At 44.5% G+C, this 26,036-nt stretch overlaps 3 protein-coding genes and 1 long non-coding RNA gene across 5 annotated transcripts in view; 3 read left to right on the top strand and 1 right to left on the bottom strand.

Moving 5' to 3' along the window:
• Positions 1-235: 235 nt before the first annotated feature.
• Positions 236-6,840, top strand: bmp15 (bone morphogenetic protein 15). Its single transcript, XM_088990075.1, has 2 exons — positions 236-703; positions 1,289-6,840. The coding sequence occupies exons 1-2, from the start codon at positions 365-367 to the stop codon at positions 2,156-2,158; spliced, it is 1,209 nt and encodes a 402-aa protein (XP_088846201.1). The 5' UTR covers positions 236-364; the 3' UTR covers positions 2,159-6,840.
• A 27-nt stretch (positions 6,841-6,867) lies between these two features.
• Positions 6,868-9,015, top strand: leap2 (liver-expressed antimicrobial peptide 2). Its single transcript, XM_088990074.1, has 3 exons — positions 6,868-7,100; positions 7,182-7,333; positions 8,659-9,015. Exons 1-3 carry the CDS (start codon positions 7,014-7,016, stop codon positions 8,711-8,713), a joined length of 294 nt encoding a protein of 97 aa, XP_088846200.1. The 5' UTR covers positions 6,868-7,013; the 3' UTR covers positions 8,714-9,015.
• Positions 7,239-26,036, bottom strand: part of LOC148901936 (sodium/calcium exchanger 1-like) — a 40,902-nt gene continuing 22,104 nt past the window's right edge. Inside the window, exons 5-18 of one of the 2 annotated variants that reach the window (XM_088990072.1) lie at positions 25,556-25,783; positions 24,823-25,215; positions 24,563-24,673; positions 24,336-24,488; positions 24,123-24,219; positions 23,868-24,059; positions 21,842-22,034; positions 16,850-16,956; positions 16,627-16,751; positions 16,423-16,458; positions 15,014-15,113; positions 14,472-14,744; positions 11,807-14,398; positions 7,239-7,378 (exon numbers count right to left, since the gene is read on the bottom strand). In XM_088990072.1, the coding sequence (XP_088846198.1) occupies positions 14,019-14,398; positions 14,472-14,744; positions 15,014-15,113; positions 16,423-16,458; positions 16,627-16,751; positions 16,850-16,956; positions 21,842-22,034; positions 23,868-24,059; positions 24,123-24,219; positions 24,336-24,488; positions 24,563-24,673; positions 24,823-25,215; positions 25,556-25,783 (2,388 nt within the window). In that variant the 3' untranslated portion in view covers positions 7,239-7,378; positions 11,807-14,018. The remainder of the gene's footprint in view (positions 7,379-11,806; positions 14,399-14,471; positions 14,745-15,013; positions 15,114-16,422; positions 16,459-16,626; positions 16,752-16,849; positions 16,957-21,841; positions 22,035-23,867; positions 24,060-24,122; positions 24,220-24,335; positions 24,489-24,562; positions 24,674-24,822; positions 25,216-25,555; positions 25,784-26,036) is intronic. The other variant, XM_088990073.1, reaches the window with a different exon arrangement.
• LOC148901937 (uncharacterized) lies at positions 10,451-26,023 on the top strand. Its single transcript, XR_016114208.1, has 4 exons — positions 10,451-11,164; positions 20,333-20,418; positions 25,548-25,591; positions 25,678-26,023. It is a non-coding gene; the product is annotated as an uncharacterized LOC148901937 (long non-coding RNA).

Consider the following 26,036-nt stretch of genomic DNA (forward strand, 5'->3'; position numbering starts at 1 on the left):
GTAAATAATCGCTCGAAGGGGGTTACATTATTTGACAAATAATTAAACGCCATCGAAAGTTGCTTTGGCCCGAAGAAGCAATGTGAGAAACTGAAGTTGATCCCTTCATCCACTGGAGGCCGCTGCGGCGCTGCAACTTCTCCACACCCGCACATGATTTTACCACGCTCAGTGGGCGGGTCCGTCGCGCCCGAAGGGTTAATTGGGGTCACCCACCGTACCGGCAAGTGCAAAGTTGAGACCATGATGGTCGGAGACCCGGTGAGCTTGCAGTGAGTCGAGCCCGCGGCCGCACCGACGATGGTCGCAGTTTGTCGCTTCTTTGGTGAGGCTCATTAACGCCAAGAGCTTCTCGTGCCTCACCATGCGCGGCCAGCGCCGCTTCCTCCGCGTCTTTCTCTTCTCTTTGGCTCTGGCCCTCCTCACACTCCCGCCGTGTAAGGTTGCGGCCGGTTCCAAAATGTCTTCCGGTCGCGGCCGCCGACGGGCCGCCGAGGTTCGAGGCGCTCACCACCGGCCGCTGACCGACGAACAGAAGGCCGACCAGAACCTGCAGTTTATGTTGAGTTTGTACCGCAGCGCGGCGGGACCGGGCGGTAGACCAAAACAACCCCGGAAGTTCGGCTCCAACACGGTGCGCCTTCTTAGACCCTCCGAGTCGTCGGTGCACTACCACCTGCCAGCCTCCAGAGGTGAGGAACACGATGAGTGACAGGAAACATTTTTTATTTTCAGAAAAGTTGCCATTCAGAAATCGCCAGAAACGTTTTAAATTCGTTTTCAAAAGAGTTGCCATTGGTTAGCGTGTTAAAAAATAAAAAATAAAAACGGCTTTAATCAGGATGTGGAGTTCGACCATGTATATACCATGAGGTTATTTCACTTTATTTTCGGAAGAGTTGCCAATGCTTGCCATATTTAAAAAAATACAAAAACCGTGAGAAACATTTTTATTCGTTTTCAAAAGGGTTTCCATTGCTTGGCCAGGAAACTATTGTGATTCGCTTTCAGAAGTTGCCATTGGTTTAGATACAAAAAAAAATCGCCAGAAACGTTTTATTCATTTTCGGAATTTTCCATTGTTTGGGGTGTTAAAAAAACTAGAAAAATCAAAACTACTTTAATCAGGATGTTGACTTTGTCCATGTATAAATGATAAGGTTTTTATGAATTGCAAATGTCGCCATTATGGGACTATTAAAGGTTTCTTCTTCTTATGCTAGAAGACAAAGTCCAAAGCCTTATTGGAGGTCGCGTTGCTATAATGTTTTTTTCTTCTTATCTTGAAGACCACCACTACACTTTCAGCGTCCAATACCATGTCGACGTGCTTCCTTCGGAGCAGCTGATCCGAGCCTCCTTTGTGCACCTCCGATCTTCATCTTCCGCCACCCTCTCGCCGCCCCGCTGCAGCGCCCGGGTCACGTGGCCGGGCGAGGAGAGCCTGCTCACCACCATGGAGCCCCACCAGCGCTGGATGGAGACGGACGTTGGTGCCCACGTCCTCCGGGGCGAGGTGGACGACGATAGACGCTTGACACTCACCGCCCAGTATTGGTGCACGGAGCAGGAGGGGGGCGAAGAGGGTGGAGGGGAGCCCCACCTGGAAGCCCCTTCGCTTCTTTTGTACCTGGAAGAGGAGCGGGACGGTCGGGACTGGATGATGGGGCACCTACCGACGAGCAAAGGGGAAGATCTCATGAGGCGGTTGAGCCGCTGGCACCCGTCCCACTTCCGCCGGCGCCGTAGCACGGCAAGCTCCCCGCCGGATCCTTCGGCCACTCCCGCCCCCGCCTCCATTCTCGCCGACATTCCCGCCGCTGCGAAAACCAAAACAGGTACACCCAAGAACCGCTGCAAGCTGCACTCATTCCGCTTGTCCTTTGATGAGCTGGACTGGGGTCACTACATCGCACCGCCCGTTTACAACCCTCGCTTCTGCCAGGGCGACTGCCCGCGCGTGCTGACCTACGGCTACCATTCGCCCAATCACGCCATTATCCAGACCATAATCAATGAGCTCGGGGTGGGCGACGTACCCCCCCTTTCCTGCGTACCCTACAAGTACATGCCCATGAGCGTACTGGTGGTACACAAGAAGAAAGTGGAGTACAAGGAACTGGAGGACATGGTGGCAGAGTCGTGCACGTGCCGCTAAGGGCGCTGAAACTGAGAAGCACTTTATTGTGAAAATGCGCTCAGACTCAGGTTGTTTGGACTCTGCACTAATGCCGAGATGAAAAAAAGTTTACGAGTCGCCGTCTCTTTGTGTTAAGCACTGAAAAATAAATATGACTAACTTGCTCCAAAGCATTCCAAACTCAAACATTGAAAATATGTCATCTTGTCTGCCGTCTCAATTCAAAATGTTTATTTTTTTTTTTTTTTGGTCATTTGGCCTATTTATTAAACACGCTCCTCGTTAACGCTGACAAAGACGATTTTAACATGTCTGATGTGAAGCTCAAATATCAAACTGTACCTATTTATAACAGGAAGGTGGTACCGGAGAACTGCACAAAAAAATGAAAATGTTCACCCATGCACTTTTTTTTTAATTCCAAGTAAAAATGAATAATAAAATAAACTGCAAGTTTTCTAAAGCGTAACCTCTTTGATTGTCGTCACTAAAATTGACAGGAGTCCTCCACCTAGGCCATCGGTGCTTAGAACAATTACAACAAGACAAGCACCAGTCTAACCAAAGCACAGGTGTCAAAGTCAAGGCCCGGGGGCCAAATCTGGCCCGCCACATCATTTTATTTGGCCAGCAAAAGCAAAAATCAAACTTGGGAAATGTCATGATGCTTGCTAAAGTACAAACCAAAATGTCAAATTGACCCATATAAACCAGATTAACTCGTTAATTTTGACTTCAAATGTAAAAACCAATTATTCATTAATTATGCGTTCTGTATGTAATACTTGGAGGGGATAAACTCATTCAGTGCCATTAACGAATGTGTTCAGGAATTAAAAATATGACGTAGAGCGCCATTCCAGAATTCGTTTTTTATCTTGTTTGGGTGCTGATAAAGCGCTGGCCATCACCTCTGGCAATGTTTGTTCTCTCCCACAAGGCGACAGCATTTCCCTTTTTCCATGTTTGCGCTTTGTTCCAGCTTCAGCTGTTGTTCAAGCGCTGTATAAACCAATGTGTTTTGCATTGTAATTTTGGACTGCCACCCCCATTTCAAGCTCATAACTCCAGACCCATATAATTTAGGAATGAACTCTTTTTTTTTTTTCTGATGAAAGAAGAGAGTCTAAAGTTTCTAACGCTGCATTGAATGTTTATGTAGTCCTAAAACTCATTATTCTGTGGGTCCTGCAATTTGAGTCAAAATGACAAAAACCCTGGCACTGGAGTGGATGGACACATTTATGCACATCGTCTGGCAGTGAATGTTTAACACTTTAATGGCGTCCCCAAATTCATAACGGCCCTCAAGAGGAAACCTGAACCAAAGTGTCCAAAATCAAATCATTTCCTCAGTATAAACATCATTCCTGGCATTCCGAGTGAAGTGACTCACTCACCTGGTTGTTTTGTGGACAAAAAGCGCCAGTCCACCAGAGGGCGCTCTTTGACCACAATGGGGAAACTTTAGCAAAAGATGTGCAACATGAATAAATAAATAAATAAATACCAACCATCAATTTTGACCTAAAACATCTTACAACCTTAAATAACCTTGTTTTCGTTTACTCAATTCGAAAAGTGGGTTTGTTGACTGAAACTCAAAGCTGTTATTCAGGTCAATTTGGAAATTAAGTGCACATTCTGCCAGTCACTATACGCAACCGGCAGATATTTCTGCCCACGTTTCTGGCTGATAATCAGTAATCGAGAGTGTCGTCCATGAAAGGTAAACAAGTGGACATGCTTGAAAATGTTCTTGGGCGTCCAGCTGGTTTTACCTTTATCTTGACAGATGCAAAGTCATCATTTGGCGATGGGTTCACGGAAGTGTTGCCGCACACACACGCATGTCTCAACATGGAAATCTATGTTGGCCCATTTGCACGCGCAGCAAAGTCCACAATGGCATAACATCCCAAGGCTACCCGGTAGGAGGTTTCGTGAAACTGCCAACTCGTCTGATGAGGTCATGTCTGCATCTGTTGGATAGGACGGGAAAATTAAGCGGTACCATGCACAGCCCGTCTACCTACTTGCACCTCATGAGCACACACACAAAATTGCTATTTGTCGCGAGGGTGCACTTTTTTTAAACAAAATTTGACCTCTCCCTTTCAAAAATCATTAGCTCACGCGCTAACGCTAAATTCTTCCACTTGAAGTGAATTGTAAAGTTGGATTGGATTTGCCTTTATTAGTCTCGCAGTGGAGAAATTTACATTTCACAGCAGTAAAGTGATGAAAGGAATGAAGGTATAGAAAAACAAAATACATGAGCTGCTGGAAAGGCAGCCACTCTCGTGGAGCCATACAGTCAAACCTGTTAACTCCTTCACTGCCAGACGATGTGCAAAAATGTGTCCACTCCAGTGCCAGGGTTTTTGTCATTTTCCCTCCAATTCCAGGACCCGCAGAATATTGACTTTTCGGATTACATCAACATTCAATACAGCGTTAGAAATCTTAAACTCTCTTCTTTCATCAGAAAAAAATGAGTTCATTCCTAAGTTATATGGGTCTGTAGTTATCTGAGTTTGAAATAAGGGTGGCTGTACAAAAGGCAAATGCTGCCCCCTCGTAGAAGGGACAAAACATTCCCAGAGGTCTAACCAGTGCTTTATATGCACCCCTGCAAGAAACAAACAAAACCTGAAAAAAATTGGGCAATGGCGCTCCATGTCACATTTTCAATTCCCAAACAATTCGGGGATGGCAGTGAATGAGTTAATGTTAACATTTGTGAAAATAAAACATCTTACAGTTTCTGTTTATAGTATTTTACAAATGACCTGCTCTATTATTACGTGTGTATACACTTTATGCTGTAAAATACTAAAAATGTTTTTTTTATTGTTTTCTAGACTTGGAACTGATTTTTTTTTACATTGATTATAATGGGAAGTGCGGTTTTGGTTTTCAAACAGGTTTCTGGGACTGATTATTTTTTTTTTACATTGGTTATAATAGGAAGTGCAGTTTCGGTTTTCGAGCAGGTTTCTGAATCAGATCATGTTCGAAAACCGAGGATTGACCGTATTACATATTTGTTCTGAAACACCAAAAATGTTTATCCAAAAACATCTCTCACCTCTGCTTGTTGGATGCAAACATAGAATGCGAAATGGCGTTCGAAATGAGCGCAGATGGCACCAGACTGGAATGGACCATTGCCAAAAACGGAGTGATTTGGTGCGTTGACAATCTGCAATCGAAAACTGCGACACCGTGGAGGATTTTGAGCCTTCGTGTGCACCGTATTGTACTACATCACTCATTCAACCTCAAAAATAAACAAAGCGTGATGATGAACAAGTTGTGACAAGGACCACATCCGGTGTCTGAAGAGGCCAAATTTGAACTCTGACCCTTCGGACTGCCAGAAGCAGACGGGCATGGACTGGCTGTTTCCTTATGTCCACATTGAAGGACTCAAAGTCCTTAGTGCCACCCCGAAAATGTTTGTGCTCAAGGCCAGTCTGAGTCAACACTGACTTCTTGCCAAATGACAACAGGTGGAGACGGAGCGTCGCAAATCTTGTCTAGCGTGTGCACTTGTAAGCTTACATAAACACACCCGGCGACGTGTATGTTGGAGGTGCATGGATCCAGATACATTCTGAAAGTGCTCATCTACTCCAAAAATGTATCTGGGTCCAGACGATTTCATTTCGTGCCCCTGCTTGACGTAATAAAAGCAAGTACATTCAACAGACATATTTTATCTATTATTTGACTTCGACTAACTCTCTGTCTGTCCGTCCACCCGTCCGTCCGTCTGTCTATTGATGTATGTATTAATTTATGTGTGTATTTATTAATTTATGTGTGTAGTTATTTATTTATGTTTATTTGTTTAATCAGATATTTATTTATATATTTATGGATTTTAGTTAGTTATGTGTATTTATGTGTATGTATTTATTCATTAATTTATTTATGCGTATTTAATTATTTATGTATATATGTGTATTCATTCACCTATTTATTTGTGTACTTATTTATTTGTGTATTTATTTATTTATTTAATTGTGTATGTATTTATTCATCTATTTATGCATTTATCTATAGGTGTATTTCTTTATATATGTGTGTATGTATTTATTTATGTATATATATATGTATTTATTCATGTATTCATCTATTTATTTTTGTACTTAGTTATTTATTAGTGTATTTATTTATATATATATATATTTATTTATTTACTTCTACCTAAATTCGGAGTACTTTTGCCACCCGTAACACACACACACGCGCGCGCACACACACACGCACGCACGCACGCACGCACGCACGCACGCACGCACGCACACACACACACACACACACACACACACACACACACACACACACACACACACACACACATGATTTAAAACCAGCCTCACGTGTCAATGTCTTATCTTTGTGCACACATGAAATGAGGCTAAAGTGTGTGTGTGGGGGGGTCCTTTTTTAAACACAAAGTCCCATTTAGGCCACAGAGGTGATTGCCCGTACAGCCCCCCCCCCACCCCTTCCACCACCCCAAAAGGGAGTGAGGCTGATGACCCAGCACAAATGTAACACACACACACACACACACACACACACACACACACACACACACACACACACACACACACACACACACACACACACACACACACACACACACACACACACACACACACACACACACCACAGCAGGCAGGAGTTTATAAGGCGTTGCAATCAGTCCAAAGTGGTGGCGCCGCTCACTCCCAAACATCAACGGCAGACTGTCAAGACAACAAAAGTTTGGGCAGGCTCTCATCAGCTGCTTTTGTAATTTTTTTTCATATGTGTGTCTATTTTATTTTATTCTATTTGCAAGTATTTTTGAAATAACATGGAAGCGGAAAGCAAAGTCCCCCTGAGGAGACACTCTCTTTACCTCCTGATGCTGCTGCTGCTGATGATGATTCTGTCCCAACAGGTGAGTCCTTCTTGAATGGACCTGAATCCAAAAACTCATCCCGGTTGATTAATTTTGCTTGTGTGCGCTTGCCTGTGGTAGGTGTCCTCTGGTCCGTTGGCCTTGCCGGTACAGAGTCCATATTCGGCGCACCAGCGGGTAGCTCGTATGAGCCCGCTTTGGAGGATCATGAACAGCAAACCTTTAGGTGCTTTTTGCCAGAACAACTACGAATGCTCCACTGGACTTTGCAGGTACTATTTTTGTGGGCGTCACAATCTAATCCAGCAACCCCAAACCTAACAAAGGGAAAGCAAAGTTTAATGTGGGCAACTGACAACTAAATCGTGGTCAGGAAAAGTGTATAACATGCCACTCCAAAAAGTTATTTATGATCCTGAATTACGCGTGAGCATCCTAATATTAATTGTGTGACACCAATTGTATGTTTCATATACATTTTGTGCATAGATTGCACAGGGGGTATCAAAGTCTATCCACTTTTGTTCTCATGCCAATGTTCTACACCAATTGTGTCAAACCCGATGATCTGTGAACTCATTCACCGCCATCCCCGAATTCATCCAGGAAATGAAAAGTGTGATGTGGAGCCCCGTTCCCGAATTTGTTTGGGGTGCCGATAAAGTGCTGGTGAGACCTCTGGCAATGTTTTCCCCTCCCACAAGGGGGCAGCATTTGCCTTTTGTGCACCCACCCCCACTTCAAGCTCAGATAACTCCAGACCCATATAAATTAGGAATAAATATTTTTTTCTGATGAAAGAAGTGAGTCTAATATTTCCTATGATTGTTTATGTAGTCCTAAAACTAAATATTCTGTGGGGCCTGATATTTAAGTGAAAATGACAAAAACCCTGGCACTGGAGTGACAACATTTTTGCATGTCTGTCAGTGAATGAGTTAAAAGTATTTTTTGTGTTACCAAAGCTCTCATGATCGTAAATTAAACAACAGTTGAATTAACAGTTATTCTGGATTTTTTTGTATAGTTTCAGTCCGAATGGCCCTCGAAGTGAAATGGGAATTAAAATACAGACTGTGCCAAAAATCAGTTTGACAATTATGATACTTATTTTCATATGTTGTGTGCATATCTCTAAATGAGCAGTTCAGGCGCTGGTTATATCGATGTTTTGGCCAATGCTATGTCTTCGGTTCAGTATCAATACATTCCAAATTATGCAAGAGGAACCAAAAGACTCTTTCTCCCAAGGCATTAAAATCATGTTGACAACACACACACACACACACACGCACACCCACACACACACAGACACACACGCGCACACACGCACACACATACGCGCACACACACACACACGCACACACGCACACGCACACACACACACACACACACACACACACACACACACACACACACACACACACACACACACACACACACACACACACACACACACACACACACACACACACACACACACACACACACACTCGAGTCCGAGCAAGAGTAAATGTGACATTCTTGGCTAAGATTCATGAACTGCGCAGGACGTTGATTGATTAAGTCTTGGTTGTTTTTTTTAATGTGTTTCCAGGGCGGGACACTGCTCCACCCACCAATGGCCACCCTCGGAGCCCCTCAACTACTAGACGGCCCCCGAGTCTGAGCAAAGAACCAATGTCCCACTCAAAATGAGACTGAAATAATGTGTTCACAATTCATGCTTAATCCACTTGTGATTCCTCCGCATTTTATTTATTATGCCACATTCACTCATTGCACGTCAAGCTACACAATTTTTTTAGTCGCATGATTATTATTCTCTGCAAAACTTGCACGTGGATGTGGTGCACTTTGATGAGGAAATGTAGCACTTTTAAAAAGCCTAAATATCTTTGTACTGTCTGCTGTCTACTTGGTTGCAGTTTTAATAAAACGCAAACTCACTGGGGTGATGTGGGAAAGTGAATGTTGCTTTTGTCTCAATCTGCGACGGTATCATCCTTTGAATTTAAAAAGTATACTATCGTAGATTCATTTTTTTCCGATTGATGTGAACTGATTGCAAATCTAACAGGAATTAATCACGAGGACAAAAACATGTGCTTTATGAATGCATATGTGCACACACATTCACGAAATAGAAAAACAAAAAGACACACCGATAAGAGGTAATGCTTTGGATGATTCAGGCTGTGCATATACAGTGCAGGGCGGTTAACACATATGTAGTGAAATATTGAATGGCATATTTTAAATCTAAATTAAGTAGCAAAAAAAAAATCAATTTATCCATCCTTTATCTGAACGGCTTATGCTAAAAGTGGTTACAGATGTGCTAGACAAGAGCATATCCCCAAAATGTCCATCATAATTTAAAGGTTATTTTTGCTTTTTTTTTTCTAGATCATGTTGGAAAGATTGACTTCAATACCGTAAATGAACAAATTATCTAGTTATATCTACGTCCATCTATGTCTCTGTATCGAGAAAAATAATGTGAGAACAAAATCAAATCCAACAAATCTTGGATACAATGTTTAAGACCAGGCCCGGCCAACCCGCGGCTCCCGAGCCACATGCGGCTCTTTGGCTGATTTCATGCGGCTCTTAAGGGGCCGACTCGTAAGGGGCGTCCACATGACAAGCGTAAAAAAAGTTTGCCGCTGGCGCTGCCATTCATCCTCTATGTACCGTAATTTCGTGACCATAGCGCGCGCTGCACATTTTGGAGAAAATTTAAGACTTTTAAGGGCACCTGAGAATCGTGAAATTACGGTATCAAGCTAACCGTGTGACGTTAACACGCATGTGCGTGTGATGAAAATCAATCATTTATGTCGTAAACCACGGGTGGGCAACCAATCAGAGACTCGACACAAATTGTTTACGACGTAAACAATTCATTTGCGTCAAGTTCGCTCTCAAAATGGCAGGGAAAAAATGCACAGCAAAACAAAAATATGAAGACGAACACAGGACGTTTTTAACAGAGTGGGAGAGTTTATATGTTTTTGTTGAGCGTAAGGGCAAGTCATTCTGCCTTATACGTCAGGCGTCATTGGCGCATTTCAAAGCGTCAAATCTTCAGCGCCACTTCAGCTCACTCCACGCGACTGAACTTCGCAAGCACAAGTTGGTCACTTTAAAAACTCAGACTGAAAAGCAGATAATTTTTTTTCCCGAAAATTTACAAAGCAACCAGAGACCGTAACGCTTGGATCATACCAACTGGCTTGGAACATTGCGCAGTCTAAAAAGCCATACAACGAAGAAATGCCTCAGTGACGCTGTTGAAATCTTGTCTCCTGAAAACGACAAACTAAGACACATGGTAGCAGATGTCCAACTGTCCCGCCACAATGTTAAACGCGGAATTTCAGATATTAGCACCGCTATTGAATCACAGCTGCACTCTGACCTTCAACCATGTGAGTATTTTAGTGTCGCATTGGATGAAAGTTGTGACATACAAGACAAACCTCAGTTGGCAATATTTGCACGGTGTGTGACAGAGCATTGTGTGCTCAAAGAAGAACTCCTTGATATTGTGCCATTAAAAGACAGAACTTGTGGCATAGATGTGAAGGAAACAATGATGGCTGCATTTGCAAAAGCAAATCTGCCCATACCAAAACTGACTGCAATAGCCACGGATGGAGCACCTGCCATGATCGGATCTGTGAACAGGCTTGTGGGGCTGTGCAAAGCTGACCAAACATTTCCTGAGTTTTGGAATTTCCACTGCATCATCCACAGGGAGCAACTCGTGTCTAAAGCGTTGAATTTAGAGAATGTCATGAAGCCTGTGATGCAAATCGTCAACTACATCCGCACTCATGCGCTTCACCGCAGACAATTCAAGAATCTCATCGCTGAGCTGGACCAAGGGCTTCCAGGTGACCTGCCACTGCACTGCACTGTGAAGTGGCTGTCGAAAGGCAAAGTACTTTCTTGCTTTTTTGAGCATGCCGTGAAACTGTTCATGGAAGAGAAAGACAAGGACTATCCCGTGCTCTCGGACCACGAGTGGATTATGGATCTGGCTTTTTTGGTCGACATGCTGTGTCACCTGGACAAACTGAACCTTACCCTGCAGGGTAAGTCAAAAATTCTGCCTGACTTGGTGCAAAGTGTGTTTGCGTTTGTCAACAAACTGAACCTGTTCAGGGCGCATATTCAAAAGGGAGATTTAACACATTTTTCCACTCTGCTAAAAGCCAGCGGGCAAGTCACCAGCGACACCCTGGATAAGATTAATTTAAGAGTATTTAAAAGGTGAGACTTATAATAAATCTGTCTGAGCAGAGGTCTGTGTGCGTGAGGGATGGGGCGACGGAGTGTTGATGTGTGCCCATGTTTATCAAAGTCAGCGTTATTGTCGACTGTGCTCATATGCATGACATACAGCACAGATGAAATGACTGTGCTCTCGGACCCAGCGTGCAAGGCACTTATGATGACTTTAACAAACATAATAAACACAAAAACGCCAATTTGCCGGGAGAGAGAGGGGAGCCGCTGCGTGTTCACGCGCCGCCATCTTGATGTGGCTCTTTGCAGTAACATAGTAAAAAATGTGGCTCTTAGTCTCTGACTGGTTGGCCACCCCTGTTTAAGACGAATTCGGTGCTACCAGTGTTCTGGGCAGCGCGAATGCGCTGTGAATTTAGCCCAAGCGCGACTTTTTGGTTTGTTATTCAAATAAATATTTTGGGCTGTTGAGTCGTAAAAAAACTCACCCAAACGCTTGTCATTGTGATCCGTTTTCGGGGATCTACGTGAAAGATTGTTGTTGGAAATAAACTTCGCGAAAAGGTACCTGGCGTTCTCGAAATCCACCTTCCGCCCGCTTTCAGGGACCGTCGGAATTCAAATGCACGAGAAATAAGCACGCAATTAGCCGGTCAAATTTGAAAGGGGATTTGGGAAAATTGGCGTTCTGGTAGGCTGTTTGCTGCAATTATGTACCCATCGAGAGCAGGTTAAAACGACCAGGTACATCTCACGTTATCTGAGTACTTCCGCCCAACTGTTGAGCAACAAATTACCATACACAAACTCTCCCCGTACAATCCACGACGTCATTAAACTTCACACACCGTAAGCAGCGGTGGATTCATTTTTAATAAAAAACGTAATTGTTGATCGATTGTGTGTTGTAACATCAAAAAACATGCCACAGACATCAAGACACAAGGGACAGTTTTAATTTGGGAAAATGTGCATCATATATTCTCATCCGACCGCATAACCCACTTCATTACAATAAATTCATGTGTGATATTGCACAAAAGAGAATGAAAACACGTGTGTGTGTGTGTGTGTGTGTGTGTGTGTGTGTGTGTGTGTGTGTGTGTGTGTGTGTGTGTGTGTGTGTGTATGTGTGTGTGTGCGTGTGCGTGTTAGTACGTGTGTGCGCGCGTGCGTGTTTAACTCCAAGGGCGATATACATATACTTTATATACATATGTAATCAAAATAACAAATCAAGCGGCACACATACACTTCATTAGTAATGACACACACCTGTGCGACGATTTACATCGCAAGGTTTATTTCATCTCTGACAAAAAAAAATCTGTGGGACGTTGTAAACATCGATGACACTTGTACAAGGTTCATTTGGAAACTTTAAAAATACTATTTACTACTTTGGAAACATCAACAGTCTGTTCTCAATGTGTTCAATTCATGCATCGACACACCCGTGACAGAAATGTGCGTACACACAAACGCACGCAGAGTCGATTTTTTTCAATGTTCTGATTTCGGTGGTGTCACAGATAAAACACAATAATAAAAACAAATAAAAATAATATGAATCTTCTTATGTTTGGAACAGAAGCACTTTGTGAATAATACTGACAAATGGGACGCATCAATAAAATGAAATAGGAAAATCACATTTTGCCCACCCAGGCTCGGTATATTTTCACATGACCACTTGCATTGAATTCCTTCCTTGGTCTTTCTTTCTCGGGCTAAACACGGAAGCATTTTTTTTAATAAAACAATTGATAAATAGAAAACTGCATTTAAGCCTGCAGGTGGCGACATGGGCCCATATGAAATGGGTGGATAGTGAGCTTAACTTGTAGACTCACTTTTTTTTCACAAAATGCTTGTATAATAAATAAAGGCATGGGAGATCGAGGTGGGGAGGGTGTCATGAGACAAAAGAAGCATCGACTATCTTCCCATCTAGCTAGCAAGATGGGTACTTGTGGGATTTTTCACTTAATGAGGACAAAGAGAAGTCAAGTTTCTTGGAGCAAATAAATCTGTGGTTGGCTCAATTAAGCGTTGGCCTCCTCATTCGTCACTGCAGTGTAAACAACGAAGAGCTTAAAAAATTGTGCTTTGCTAAAGTCATGAAAATGATTCCAAATTAATGCGGGGGGGCAATCATGTGGCATATACCACTAAAGGAAAAGCTTTGGCCACACTGGGTGAGCCCGTAAACAAAAACGAAACGAGAAATTTCAAAATGCAAACGTAACATGCAGCAGCACTGCACCATTTTCAGCTTTGTTATTATTTTTTTCCGTTTAGAATTGCACACAAAAAGACAACAAAAAAGGGAAAAGGAGGTTATTCAAAACTAGGTTGGGGTGATGTTGAGTATTTAGTGAACGGCGGTGTGTTATCATGTGATATTGAAGGTTGTTTTTCCTGACGTGGCAGCAATATGCTTCCTCACTACTCCTGACTGACTACGAAGAGATTTTAAGTGGAGGCACTACCTACGTCCACGATATAAAAATCCCGAGGTAGTGATTAAGGAGTCAAGGAATGAACGATTGATTGCACCTTCTGCTTTTCATGTCCTCCGAACTTATTTTTTTCTCCCTTGAGTTAGCTGCACACAACTTCCACTTCCACCATCTTGGCACTGCGCCACAGCAAAACGGCGTGGCTGGACAATTTGGACCCCGTCACGCGTGCGTGCGTCTACAAGGCGGGCAGGTGGCAGTAGGCCTCCAGGGAGGCCAGCAGGATGTAAACCAGCCAGAGCGACACAAAGAAAAGCGACGTCACCACCTTGCAAGTCCTCGGGCCCCCCAGCTCACCACCGGCAGCGCCAGGGCGCCGCCGGTAAAGCAGCGTGGTGACGCAAATCGACGCCAGGATGGTGAAAAGGGTGACGGAGAATGCCAAGTTGCCCGGATCCACGTTGAACGTTTGGCCGCGAGCCCACCAAGCCACGGCGGCGATGGTCCAAGCGACGCCGATGCCCAGAAAGACATTAACGGCATTGGAGCCTGTCACGTTGCCGATGGACGCGTCGGCATACTGGTCTTGGATGGCTGCCACCTTGCTGGCGAACGTATCTAGGGTGCACCACATACAAAGTCAATCATCACCTGTGCAGCTATCGTTGACGCGCCCCAGCCCCCGCCTCACCTGGCACGGATGTGCCCAATGCCACAAAAACCACAGCCGTCACCGAGTCCTTCAGGCCCACGGTGCACCCAAAGTGCGACGCCAAGTCGCCTGTGACGGCCGTCAACACGCCAATCAGCGAGATGGACACGATGAAGCAGGCCCAACCGTTCCAGTACTCGGTGGGTGGGACGAACGCAAACAGAACCTTCCAGAAAACCGTCAGGAAGTGCATGATGTAATCAAAGCATGACGGCAGGCGCTCCTCGCCGCTCTCGTCGTCGTCGTCGTCTCCTGCCCAAACCAAAAAAATTCGAAAGCTGACTAAAATGTGCTAAAAAAATTGGCCAATTTGCACATTGTGGAGGAATTCCCTCAATGTTATTATTGTGTGTAAATGTCAAAAAACTTGAAAACGTGAAATTACATAAGTGGCATTGCTTTGCTGCCATCTTGTGACATCTGTATGTTATCACAAACCGCTTTTTGCGATCTATTATTTGTGAATTTTGGCAGGCCGGATAGATGTAATATAATATTTGTGTATATGTGTACGTGCGTACCTGCACTAACTGTCACCGCATTAACAAACTGTTCCCTCCAGCTGCTGCTTCCCACCACCAAGGCAAGATTGGTCTTCTTGATCAACTTGTCAACTGTATTCTGCACGCGCGCACACACACCAACACACATATAGGACATACAGGCGAGCACACACATGCACGGCGGAAAAGAGCAAAGCAAGAAAAATCTCCAGTTGTTAAATCATTCTCAGACGGGGGAAATGGAGTGCGGGAGGGGGACTGATTTCAAGAGCTGCAGACGACAATATATCAGTGTAAAGCAGCAAGAATTGGCGAGTGTGTATATATCTTGGTATATAGTGCCCAAGAAGAAGAAAAACAAAAAAAAAAATAGCATGCGCAAATAACAAAGAAAAAGGCAGAGAGAGACAGAGAGAGAGACAGAGATAAAAAGAGAGACAGAGAGACTGCTAGCAAGTTAGCTGGCTAAATATCATGCTCGAGAAAGAGAGAGAGAGAGAGAGAACAAGAAAAGGAGAAAGGAAGAGAGAGAAAGAAAGAGAGTGAGAGGGAGAGAGAGAGAGAGAGAGAGAACAAGAAAAGGAGAAAGGAAGAGAGAGAAAGAAAGAGAGTGAGAGGGAGAGAGAGAGAGGGAGCGAAAGCTATTTAGCTGGCTAAATATCACGTTCAAGAAAGAGAGTCAGTGAGATAAAGACAGAGATATATAGAGAGAGAGAGAAAGAGAGAGAGAGAGAGAGAGAGAGAGAGAGAGAGAGAGAGAGAGAGAGAGAGAGAGAGAGAGAGAGAGAGAGAGAGAGAGAGAACAAGAAAAGGAGAAAGGAAGAGAGAAAGAAAGAGAGTGAGAGGGAGAGAGAGAGAGAGAGAGAGAGAGAGAGAGAGAGAGAGAGAGAGAGAGAGAGAGAGAGAGAGAGAGAGAGAGAGAGAGAGAGAGAGAGAGAGCTAGTTAGCTGGCTAAATATCAGGCTCGAAAGAGAGAGAGGGAGAAAGATAGAGAGAGAGAGAGAGAGAGACAGACATACAGGGAAAGAAAGATAGAAAGATAAAGAAAAGGAGAAAGGAAGAGAGAGAGAAAGAAAAAGAGAGCGAGAGAGAGATAGAGAGAGAGTGCCAGCTAGTTAGCTGGCTAAATATCAGGCTCGAAAGAGAGAGGGAGAAAGAGAGAGGGAGAGAGAGAAACAGAGAGAGAAGGGGAGAGAGGGAGCGAAAGCTATTTAGCTGGCTAAAGATCACGTTCAAGAAAGAGAGTCAGTGAGATAAAGACAGAGATATATATATAGAGAGAGAAGAGAGAGAGAGAGAGAGAGAGAGAGAGAGAGAGAGAGAGAGAGAGAGAGAGAGAGAGAGAGAGAGAGAGAGAGAGAGAGAGAGAGAGAGAGAGAGAGAGAGAGAGAGAGAGAGAGAGAGAGAGAGAGAGAGAGATGGACAACCTTCGAACGGCGCTCCAAAAGCACATCCACTGCTCTCTGCACAAACAGACACACACATACACACATGATCGATGAAAAATGAGGATGTGGTCATTTTCTGGACATTGAGCAGAAATGTTCCACCTCTTTGCAAAACCAGATGAAGACAAGCTCCAGAAAGTGCTCCATGTTGTTGACAGCAGGGAACGGGTGTGAGGACGCTACCTTAAACTCGTAGGACTCCTCAATGACCACGTGGACTTGCGTGTGCTCGCCCAGACTCGGGCAGCCCATTTTGGCCACCTCGTCCTCCTCTGGTCCTACCGGCGGTTTGTTCTCATTGGAGTCTCCTGATCAATCGACAACAATCCATTCAGAGTTTCACAGCTTAGGACATTATTTTTATACTTAGACACACGCACTACACACACGACACACACACACACACCGTGCTTCTGTCCAATCTCCAAAAGAAGCGGCTCGCCTAGCTCGATGCTGAAGGTCTTGTTCTTCTCGTACTCCTCGTCGTCGATAATCCGCACCTCGATGATCTTCCTGTGCCACAGGGGACGCTTTCAAGAAACTTTGTGGCCTGACAACTTTTGAATGACGATATCACAGTACACGTATCGATCGTCATCACGCCACCTCACAACGTAAATAGTCAAATTTCCTGACTGCCACTTTGATTGAGTATCAGGAGTGTGTCTGCAGTGTGTGTGTGTGTTTTCATAAGACATATATCAGTGTTTGAAATAACGTCTGCCCGGAGCGTACAACTTTCAAAACGTCTCGACTTCTTCAAGAAAAAAAACCTTTTTTTTTTTCCAATCAAACGTTTGCGTTAGCAAACGCTACAAGCAAACCGCTACAAGCCACGTGAAATCCTCTTTCTAAGCGCCTTTCAAAACTCTCAAGTACACTTTTCAGTCACGGTAAGTCCGAAGCACGAAGCAGGCTTCTGGTTGGCTGCCGTGACGAGTATGCAAATTGCCAAACGAACGTTTGTTTGGCAATTTGCATACTCGGCACAGCAGACAATAAATCAACAAAAAGAAATATACGCTCATCAATATATGGATGTGTTCCTGATTTTTTTCATGGTTACCATATTTTTTGGAGCCAGTAGGACCGTGTGTGTAGCCATTGATGGAACAAAGCTACGTACGTCCTGAAACCTCCTGAAAATGTGTGTGTGTGTGTGCGTGCGTGTGTGTGTGCACGTGTGTTTGTGTGTGTGTATGTATGTGTGTCGTCATCAGTCATATATACCTGAAAATAACCATGGGTCGCAAAATTCACAAAAACTTGAAATGTCAGTGTGTGTGTTTTAGGTGATTGTCCCCACTATTCACAAAAACATGTAAAAGTCCTCATATGTGGTCATTTTGTCATAAATCAACAAAAAGAAATCTACACTCGCCAAAATCTGAATAGGTGGATGTGTTACCACATTTTTTGGAGTCGGTAGGACCACGGGAAATGTGTGTACCCATTTTGGGACAAAGCTACGTACGTCCTGAAAACACTTGAAAACAGTCCGATCCGTTCTGATTTTGATGCGGTGGGAGATGCGCTTGTGTGTGTTCTCTGTGTGTGTGGGTGTGGGTGTGTTGCAGATATATTGGTTATCAATACCAGTGGATGTTTTTTTGGGGGGTCCAATTAGATTGCTGATAAGTTTCGAGAAGAACTAGTGTTACATTTGAACACTAAATGTCACCCCATTTCCCACTTCAACTTCTTTAAAATTAAAACAATAAAAAGTGGACTTGAAACTGAAATAACAGCAGGAGTGAGGTTTCTGAATGGGCACATTCAAAGTCCTCACCCCTGTAGTGAATTTGGTTAAAATGTCATTTTACTTTTTGTGATATGAACTTTTTCCTCTCATTAACCACGCACACACACACACACACACACACACACACACACACACACACACACACACGCACGCACGCACACACGCACACCCATAAACACACACACTGAGTAAAAAAGTGTGTGTATCCACGTCAAATGAAAATACAAAATCTTTTTGGGTGAATTTCTGAGGACCTTTCTGAAACTTTAACAGATGCATACATAGACCCTCTAGAAGCCTTTATAATGAAAAACTGATGAGGACCGACTAAAAGGTCCTCACTTGTCAAAAATGTCCTCACTACGTCTGGTATAACATGTGAGTGGTCCTCACAAGAGTAGTAATACAAACACACACACACACACACACACACACACACACACACACACACACACACACACACACACACACACGCGCGCATCCCTCACCGCATCAAAATAAGAGTGGATCAGACTGGACGTGAACCGAATCCGTTTGCGTGTCCCCGGTGCTGCAACGCATCATCAGGCCAACTTGTGCACGCAAACATGCTCTTTCTTTCACCTCCAATCTTCATCTTACCACAGCTCCCTTTCCTCCTACTGCTCCTGCGATTATCACCATTGTTGTGGTGTTGGTGGTGAACATACATACTGTATATGATGCATATGTCAACTTTAAAAATACAGTAAAGTCTCGTTATATCGATATTCAAGGGAGTCCGAAAAATATCGATATAACCGGGACTATCGATATATACCCTGTTTGCATGTATGCATGAAATGCATCGATATGACTATCAACGATATCGATATAAAAACTGTATGTTACTGTAACATATACTAGAAACTGGTCCAATGTTTTTCTATATGTGTGCTGATATGCACCCTTGCAGCTCACACCACAAATCGAATTTACCCACGACCCTGTTGAGGACAATTTAAAAAAATGGGTAGCCGGAAATGCCCTCGTTTTCCATTCAACAATGAATCAGAAACTTCACTTTTGCCAATAGTGTCCTCCCAAAAAATCTCAGCTTCTATTTTTTCATGGCTTTCTTTGAGATCGCTTAGACTTAGAGGCTTCGCTGCTCCTCCAAAGTAAATTCCTCCAAGTCTACCGCAGATGGCAGCCCATAGAGAAAATTCACATTTTCCAAAAATTCCTGATGGCCACCCTTCCTACAGAAGCAATATGATGCATTCAGGTTTCTTCCACATCCTCGGAAATTTACAAATACAATGTACCATGCTACATACAAATAATTTTTTCGACTACTATGTTTTAAAACTCAAGAGGAAAATAAAAACCGTGAACTTGGATACACAAAAACCCATGGAGAGGATGAAATATAGAACCCCCACCCCACATATTCACGCACACACAGACATACTAGTATTCTAAAAGCTGCGAAAACAATGATGACTTTAAGCTTCTTTACGCTGAGTTTTGACATTGGAGGATGAAGAGTGACCCAGGGATGGACCCAGGGTGACACATACACACACACACAAACACACACACACACACACACACACACACACACACACACACACACACACACACACACACACACACACACGCACACACACACACGCGCACACACACACGCACACACACACACACACGCACACACACACACGCACACGCACACACACACACGCACACACTATAAATAACTGACGACATGAAGAATGAAGAAGATTCATGAGTGTGAGGGAAAAACAAGACTTTCCTCCTGCAGGCATGGCTGACCACTTAAGCCGAAAATTAAGCAAGTTTGGTGGAGCTTTACGCCCTACTTCCTGTCTAATTAAAAAGACAGCTTGTTTTTAATTAGTGCCGACTCAAACTTGGATGTAACCGCCTTTTGAGGTAGGAAGTGCATGCGTACAGGGTCGTTAGATCAGTAATTACCATGGCAACAGAAACCACACACAAATCACAGCCGCAGAGTTAAAAGTTTCGATGATTTCACTTCATTCAATGGATGTCATTCCCATCTACAGGTTTTACATAAGTCGGGATTTTAAGTTGCGTGCCTTCTGTGTCATTTCACATTGTACCACAACATTTTGGGCACTGCAGAGCTGTAACGGAAAACATGCAGCAGAATTAACAAGATGAAGAGGCAGACAAGGTCGTCAACCGCTCTCCAAGAACCCTGTTCAACGGTAAATTTTGATCGAGATGGCTTTATTTGTCCCTAAAATATATTTCTGGCATGAATAATGCCTTGATTTTTTTTACTTTTTGTGAGATTGTTGAAACTTTGTTATGTTTCTTTTATCTGCTATTTATTAAACCTGTCTATGGTGTTTCAGATTATGTGTTAGCATTAAGCTAGTGGAGGTATTTCAGTGCAAATTTTCACCTGCAGACATAATTTGTTAATTGGATGTGCTGTAATGTTGATGGACCAAATGTTCGCTGACCTTCCTTCCCTCCTCCCAGCTTTCCTTCCTTCCTCCTGTCCTTCCTTCCTTTCCTTCTTTTTCCCCTTTTTTCCTTCCTTCCCTGTCTTCCCTCATTCCATCCATCTTTCCTTCCTTTCATTCTCTTCCTTTTTTCTTTTCTTCCTTCCTTTCTTACTGCCTTCCTTCCTTCCTCTTGATTATATTTCCTCTCTCGCGCTCCACTTGTTCTTCTCTCTTTTCTTTTATCATTTGAATCTTGTGCCAGACTTGCACTGCGAGCTCATTCAAACAGTGAGAACAAATAAAAGATGTGACAAGTAAACACAAGCAATCTGGAGGGCGAGCCCGGGTAGGACGAGGAGAAGAGGGTGTGTTGGGGTGCTGCTGGTGGTGGTGGGACATTGACTTACGACAAGGGTCCTAAAACCAGTGAAATTGAATTCAGACCCGAATAAAAGTGGCTGGATGGAGAGGGACAATTTGTTGAGGGAAACAAAGTCGACTCGGAGAAGAAAAATGAAAAGATTCAGGTGCAGCAAGCTAACATTGAAAACCTGAAGGCTGCTAGAAGCTTCACACGTGAAAGACACGGATGTGAAGTAGAAGAAGAGAGCGCTTGAGAAAAGGACAAGAGGACTAAAAACAACCTTCTTGCTCCAGATTGAAAAAAGAATAAAACACTCCCAAAAGTCATCGACAAGACGGTGTAAAATAGTGCAGCACTGGCAACCGAATCCAAAGCGATTCTCAATTCTTTCTCCTCAAGGAGCAAGAAGCTCGTTATGGAAGAGCGTGCTCAAGAGATGATGACAAGTCAACGCTGGGGAGGGGATAAAAAGAGCAAGAGCTCACGGGATCTCGCTAATGAGGGAACACTTCAAGTTTCCTTAAACCCCCAAATGTACATACTTGATCGCATGGATAAAATGGCACAGAAACAAAAAGAAATGACCAAATATATGAGGCAAAAAAAGCCTGAAATAAAAAGATGAAACATGGGTCACAAAAGTATTCCGGGACTCACAAAATTTGCGTGTCATTTCATACTTTGCTAGAAGTGCTTAATCTCTTAATGAAATACTCATTTTGGACCGGAGGTGTACCTAATTAAGGGGCTGTTAGCTTACAGCGCTTCACGTGTCAGCAACAAGGGCAGTTTTGTCCAAAACTTTCCACTCACATGGTCTCGTCATTTTGGAACTCCAGCTTCCCCGAAGCCGGCTCGTAGTCCTCGCCCGCCCTGGCTGTACCGTCCAGCGTGCGGTAGGTGACGGCCACCAGTCCCCGAGCCCCTGACGTCCGAAGTACCTTCACCTCCATCACGCCCACACTCTCACTCACCCGCTGAGTGCTGCACTCGAAGGTGAAGATACCTGAAGAGCGAGACGAGGAGGGGGAATTACAAACTCCTGATAAGAAGCGATCAAAGAGGGAGAACGGACTCTCCCAAGCCCCCTCTCTACATCACGCGGGTGGCTCCCTTGTGTTCTGAAAAGTCGCGGAAGCTTTGATGACATCCCAGCAGAACAGTCACGTCGATGATCAAACACTTGGCTTTCCGCGGGCGCAGAACCAATTTCATTGGCGTCTTTGGTTTCTTTTCCCATTAGCCAATTTCACATTTGTTAGAACGATGTGAGGTTAGATGTTTGACACCAAAAAAAGCACTTTGACTTTTTGTGGTTGTTTTCCAAGTTCAATAAATAATTATGTAGTACAATTGAATACAATTAGTGATTTTTTTTTTTACGGGCAACACGGTGGATGACTGGTTAGCTCGTCCGCTTCTCAGTGCAGAGGTACAGGGAATTGATTCCTTTCTGTGTGGAATATGCAGACTGAGTGGGTTTTCTTGAGGTACTCCAGTTTCTTCGCACATTCCAAAAACATGCATGGCAGGTTAATGTAACATTCGAAATCACAGGTGTCAAAGTCAAGGCCCGGGGGCCAAATCTGGTCCGCCACATCATTTCATTAGGCCCGCGAAAGCAAATCAAATTTGGGAAATTCAGTGATGCTTGCTAAAGTCCGAACTAAAATTTGAAATTCTCCCATGTAAACCACAATACGTCATTATTTTTGACTGAGAATGTGAAAACTAGTTATTCATGAATTTGTTGTGCGCCCTATATGTAATATAAGGAGGGGATGAAACATTCTAATGGCTTCCCCAAATTCATAATGGCCCGCAAAAGGAAACTATGTACATTGTGGCCCGCGGTAAAAAATGAGTTTGACACCCTTGCTCTAAATTGTCCGCTGGTATGATTGAAAGCGAGAATATTTCTCTATGTGTGACCTACGATTGGGTGGAAACCCATCCAGGGTATACCCCGCGCCCTCCCCCGAAATAGCTGGGATAGGATCCAATACCTACCGCGACCCACATGAGGATAAACCGATTAGATCACAGACGAAGGGATGATTCTTACACTTACCACTCACAAATTATGAATCCCTGTCTTGGGGAATGAAGTTGTCATTTGCAAAAATGAAAGGTATAACATTCTCATGATAATGTTAAATTCTGACTTTCTTCCCCATTTGGGGTATGATAATTCATTCCATCCATCCATCCATCCATCCATCCATCCATCCATCCATCCATCCATCCATCCATCCATCCATCCATTTCCCAGACCACTTTATCCTCATTAGGGTCGCACGGGGTGCTGGAGTCTATCCCAGCCGTCTTCGGGCACAAGGCGGGGGACACCCTGATGGCCTGGTTGCCAGCAAATCACAAGGCACACAAAGACAAACAACCAGTCACTCTCACACTCACACCTAGGGACAATTTGGAGTGTTCAACCTGCCTGCCATGCATGTTTTTAGAATGTGGGAGGAAACCGGAGAACCTGGAGAAAACCCACGCGGGCCCATGGAGAACATGCAAACTCCACACAGGGAGGCCGGACCCGGTCTTGAACGCACAATCTCTGCAAGTGTGCTAACCACTCGACGACCGGGCCGCCCTGGGTATGATAACATCATATTAATTTCTTAATAAATTGAATTTCATCCCTGTAAAGGGCTTTCTGCACCCAAATATTTGGAAACTCATGAACCAGCTCATAATACATCCTCCCATATTTAAAACACATGCAAGTTAGTTTGGGTGAAGACGTAAAATTGAGGTTGCGCTTGAAAGCTTCTGAAGTTATATGTTCCCTGCGATTGGCCGATGTGACGAAGCGATGCCTTACCAGCGTGGTCGTCATCATAAATGGTCACGGTGGCCGTGTGGTTGTCGCCTAACACAGCTTTGGGGGCGGAGCCAGCATCCAGCGGGCAGGTGCTAATCTCGGGGTAGGCCACCAATCTGGGGTTGCTTAGGTGCACGTAGAAGTACTCATCCTCCTCAAAGATGTCATCATCAATCACCCCCACCGTGATCTCTGTCAAAAGAATTTCCAGATGTTGGTTTACCCATTTAAAGAGGGAATTTTTCCATTATCAACCTTTAAGGGTCTCGCCCGGCTTGAACAGAAGCGTCCCCTCGGCAAACTCGTAGTCAGAGCCTGCGTTGGCCGTGCCGTCCTCGGTGCGGTAGTCCACCTGGAGGTAGGCGGAAAACCACACGCAGGATGACCGGGTCAGACGGGAGGAAAACACCACGGCTGGAGATGTGCTTCACACACACAGTCACCCACATTTGGTCATCCTTGGCTCACCTTGACGGTGACGGAAGCGTCCCCACCGTGTCTGGAGACGGTCAGGTTCAGAGAGCCGCAGTTCTCAAAGCACTGGTATAAAGCAGGTTGAAATTCCAATCTAACTGTGTGCGGGTCATCTTCTTGGGCCTGGGTCTCGTGGCTGCTCACCACCTGTATGGGGAGGGGGGCTCAATGTGTCCATAATTTTTAGGGTGGGGATTGAGCCAGGTGGTTTAGCTACTGACCTTGCGAGCCTGGTCAGCAGCGTGCTTCTTGAGAATGTTTCCGGCTCCGATCATCATCCTGGTGGCTTGGATTCGGTAGAACGCTCGGCTCTTTTGCTGCTGCATAAGAACCTGATTGACAGAGACCACAACTTCAGAAAACGGGTTGGAGATGATTTGGGTTCCAAAGGAGCCCTTATGAATACCAAGGAGCCTCCATCACCCATCAACCAATTGCCAATGAACCCAAACGACTTTGGACCATGTGAACCTGCAATGACCTGATAGTTGGCCATCTCAATGAGCTGCTCCATGTCTTTATCTGGGTGGCGTTGCTTGAGCTCCTTTAGCGTTCTGGCCATGTCCCGCCGGGCTTCGTCCTCCTCGTCCTTGTTCGGACCCTCTTCTGTCAGTCTGCCGTCCAAAGCGCCGTGGCAGTTGAGCGCCATCTGGCCATCCAACTCCAACATGTCCATTTTAGTGAAGCCGCCCTGTCCAAGCGCCCCGCCCATGTCCATGTCCGGCCCCGCTTCGGTCTCTATGATGACGCCTCGGTGCTTGTCGGCGCGGTAACGCTTGCGGGTGTACTTGTACAAGAGGAGGCGACGGTCGGCCACCCAGGCCTGGACCACGCAGAGGGGGAAGAAGAGGAAGGTCAGGACTGCCTCCCATATCTAGAACAATACAAATAAGCAATTTGAAAAGTTCTTTCACAGATGAACTAGCACGTCATTTTAGATTAGCTATATGTTTATCGAATGAGATTTCATATTCAGTCAGTATTTTCCATCTTGGTTAATCAGAACTTGGTACAGACAAATTGGTGTGGCAGTAGAAATAAGAAGCAACAATTCAAACAAGACATTCCACAGACCCTGGCATTTACAGAAATATGGTCCACCTATCATGGCAGCTAAGAAGCTAACGTATGTTTATTAATGCAAAAATGATTGGATAATAATCAAGTCATATTTTCATTTTGGAATTTTGGATCCATGGATCCTAGTCCCTCACCTCGACCACGCCTGGGGAGAAAACGCTGAGGATGAGGTACAACCAAATATAGGCGAAGATGCTCCAGGCGGCCGTGACGAAAAATACCCGGAGGTGTTTGATCTTCCGTGTCTCGCCATCAGGCACCACGTAGACGCACAACGCGATGATGACGAACATGTTGAAAGCAGCACTGCCCACAATAGTGCTCGGGCCCAGAGCACCTGCAGAGAAGTTGTGACCGCACACCTGCACACACCCGCACACATTTGCACCAATATAATGGCTGAAAAACGGCAGTTAGCCGGTGCGAATTGCAAAGGAGGCATAAGGCAAAAAAATGTACTTCAATCTTGGTAGCCTGATAGATAGCATGTACAGAGTACTTGCGCATGACTCGTGAGGAACGGCGCTTGTGCAATGTTCTTGCATCACCCATTTCTCCGACTTACTAGACTGCTGACTACTTCTTGTATTTATGATTTATGGTTCTTACAGACCT

This window comes from Hippocampus bargibanti, linkage group LG02, assembly GCF_051943395.1.
Source record: "Hippocampus bargibanti isolate YZ-2025 linkage group LG02, ASM5194339v1, whole genome shotgun sequence".
In the NCBI taxonomy this organism is placed as follows: domain Eukaryota; kingdom Metazoa; phylum Chordata; class Actinopteri; order Syngnathiformes; family Syngnathidae; genus Hippocampus; species Hippocampus bargibanti.

Bases quoted from the DNA above. Each gene is read 5' to 3' on its own strand.
- bmp15 (XM_088990075.1), top strand. From the start codon at position 365: ATGCGCGGCCAGCGCCGCTTCCTCCGCGTCTTTCTCTTCTCTTTGGCT. The intron at 704-1,288 runs GATGAGTGACAG...TCTTATCTTGAA, and splicing joins CCTCCAGAGGTGAGGAACAC to GACCACCACTACACTTTCAG.
- leap2 (XM_088990074.1), top strand. From the start codon at position 7,014: ATGGAAGCGGAAAGCAAAGTCCCCCTGAGGAGACACTCTCTTTACCTC. The intron at 7,101-7,181 runs GTGAGTCCTTCT...TGCCTGTGGTAG, and splicing joins TGATGATTCTGTCCCAACAG to GTGTCCTCTGGTCCGTTGGC. The intron at 7,334-8,658 runs GTACTATTTTTG...ATGTGTTTCCAG, and splicing joins TGCTCCACTGGACTTTGCAG to GGCGGGACACTGCTCCACCC.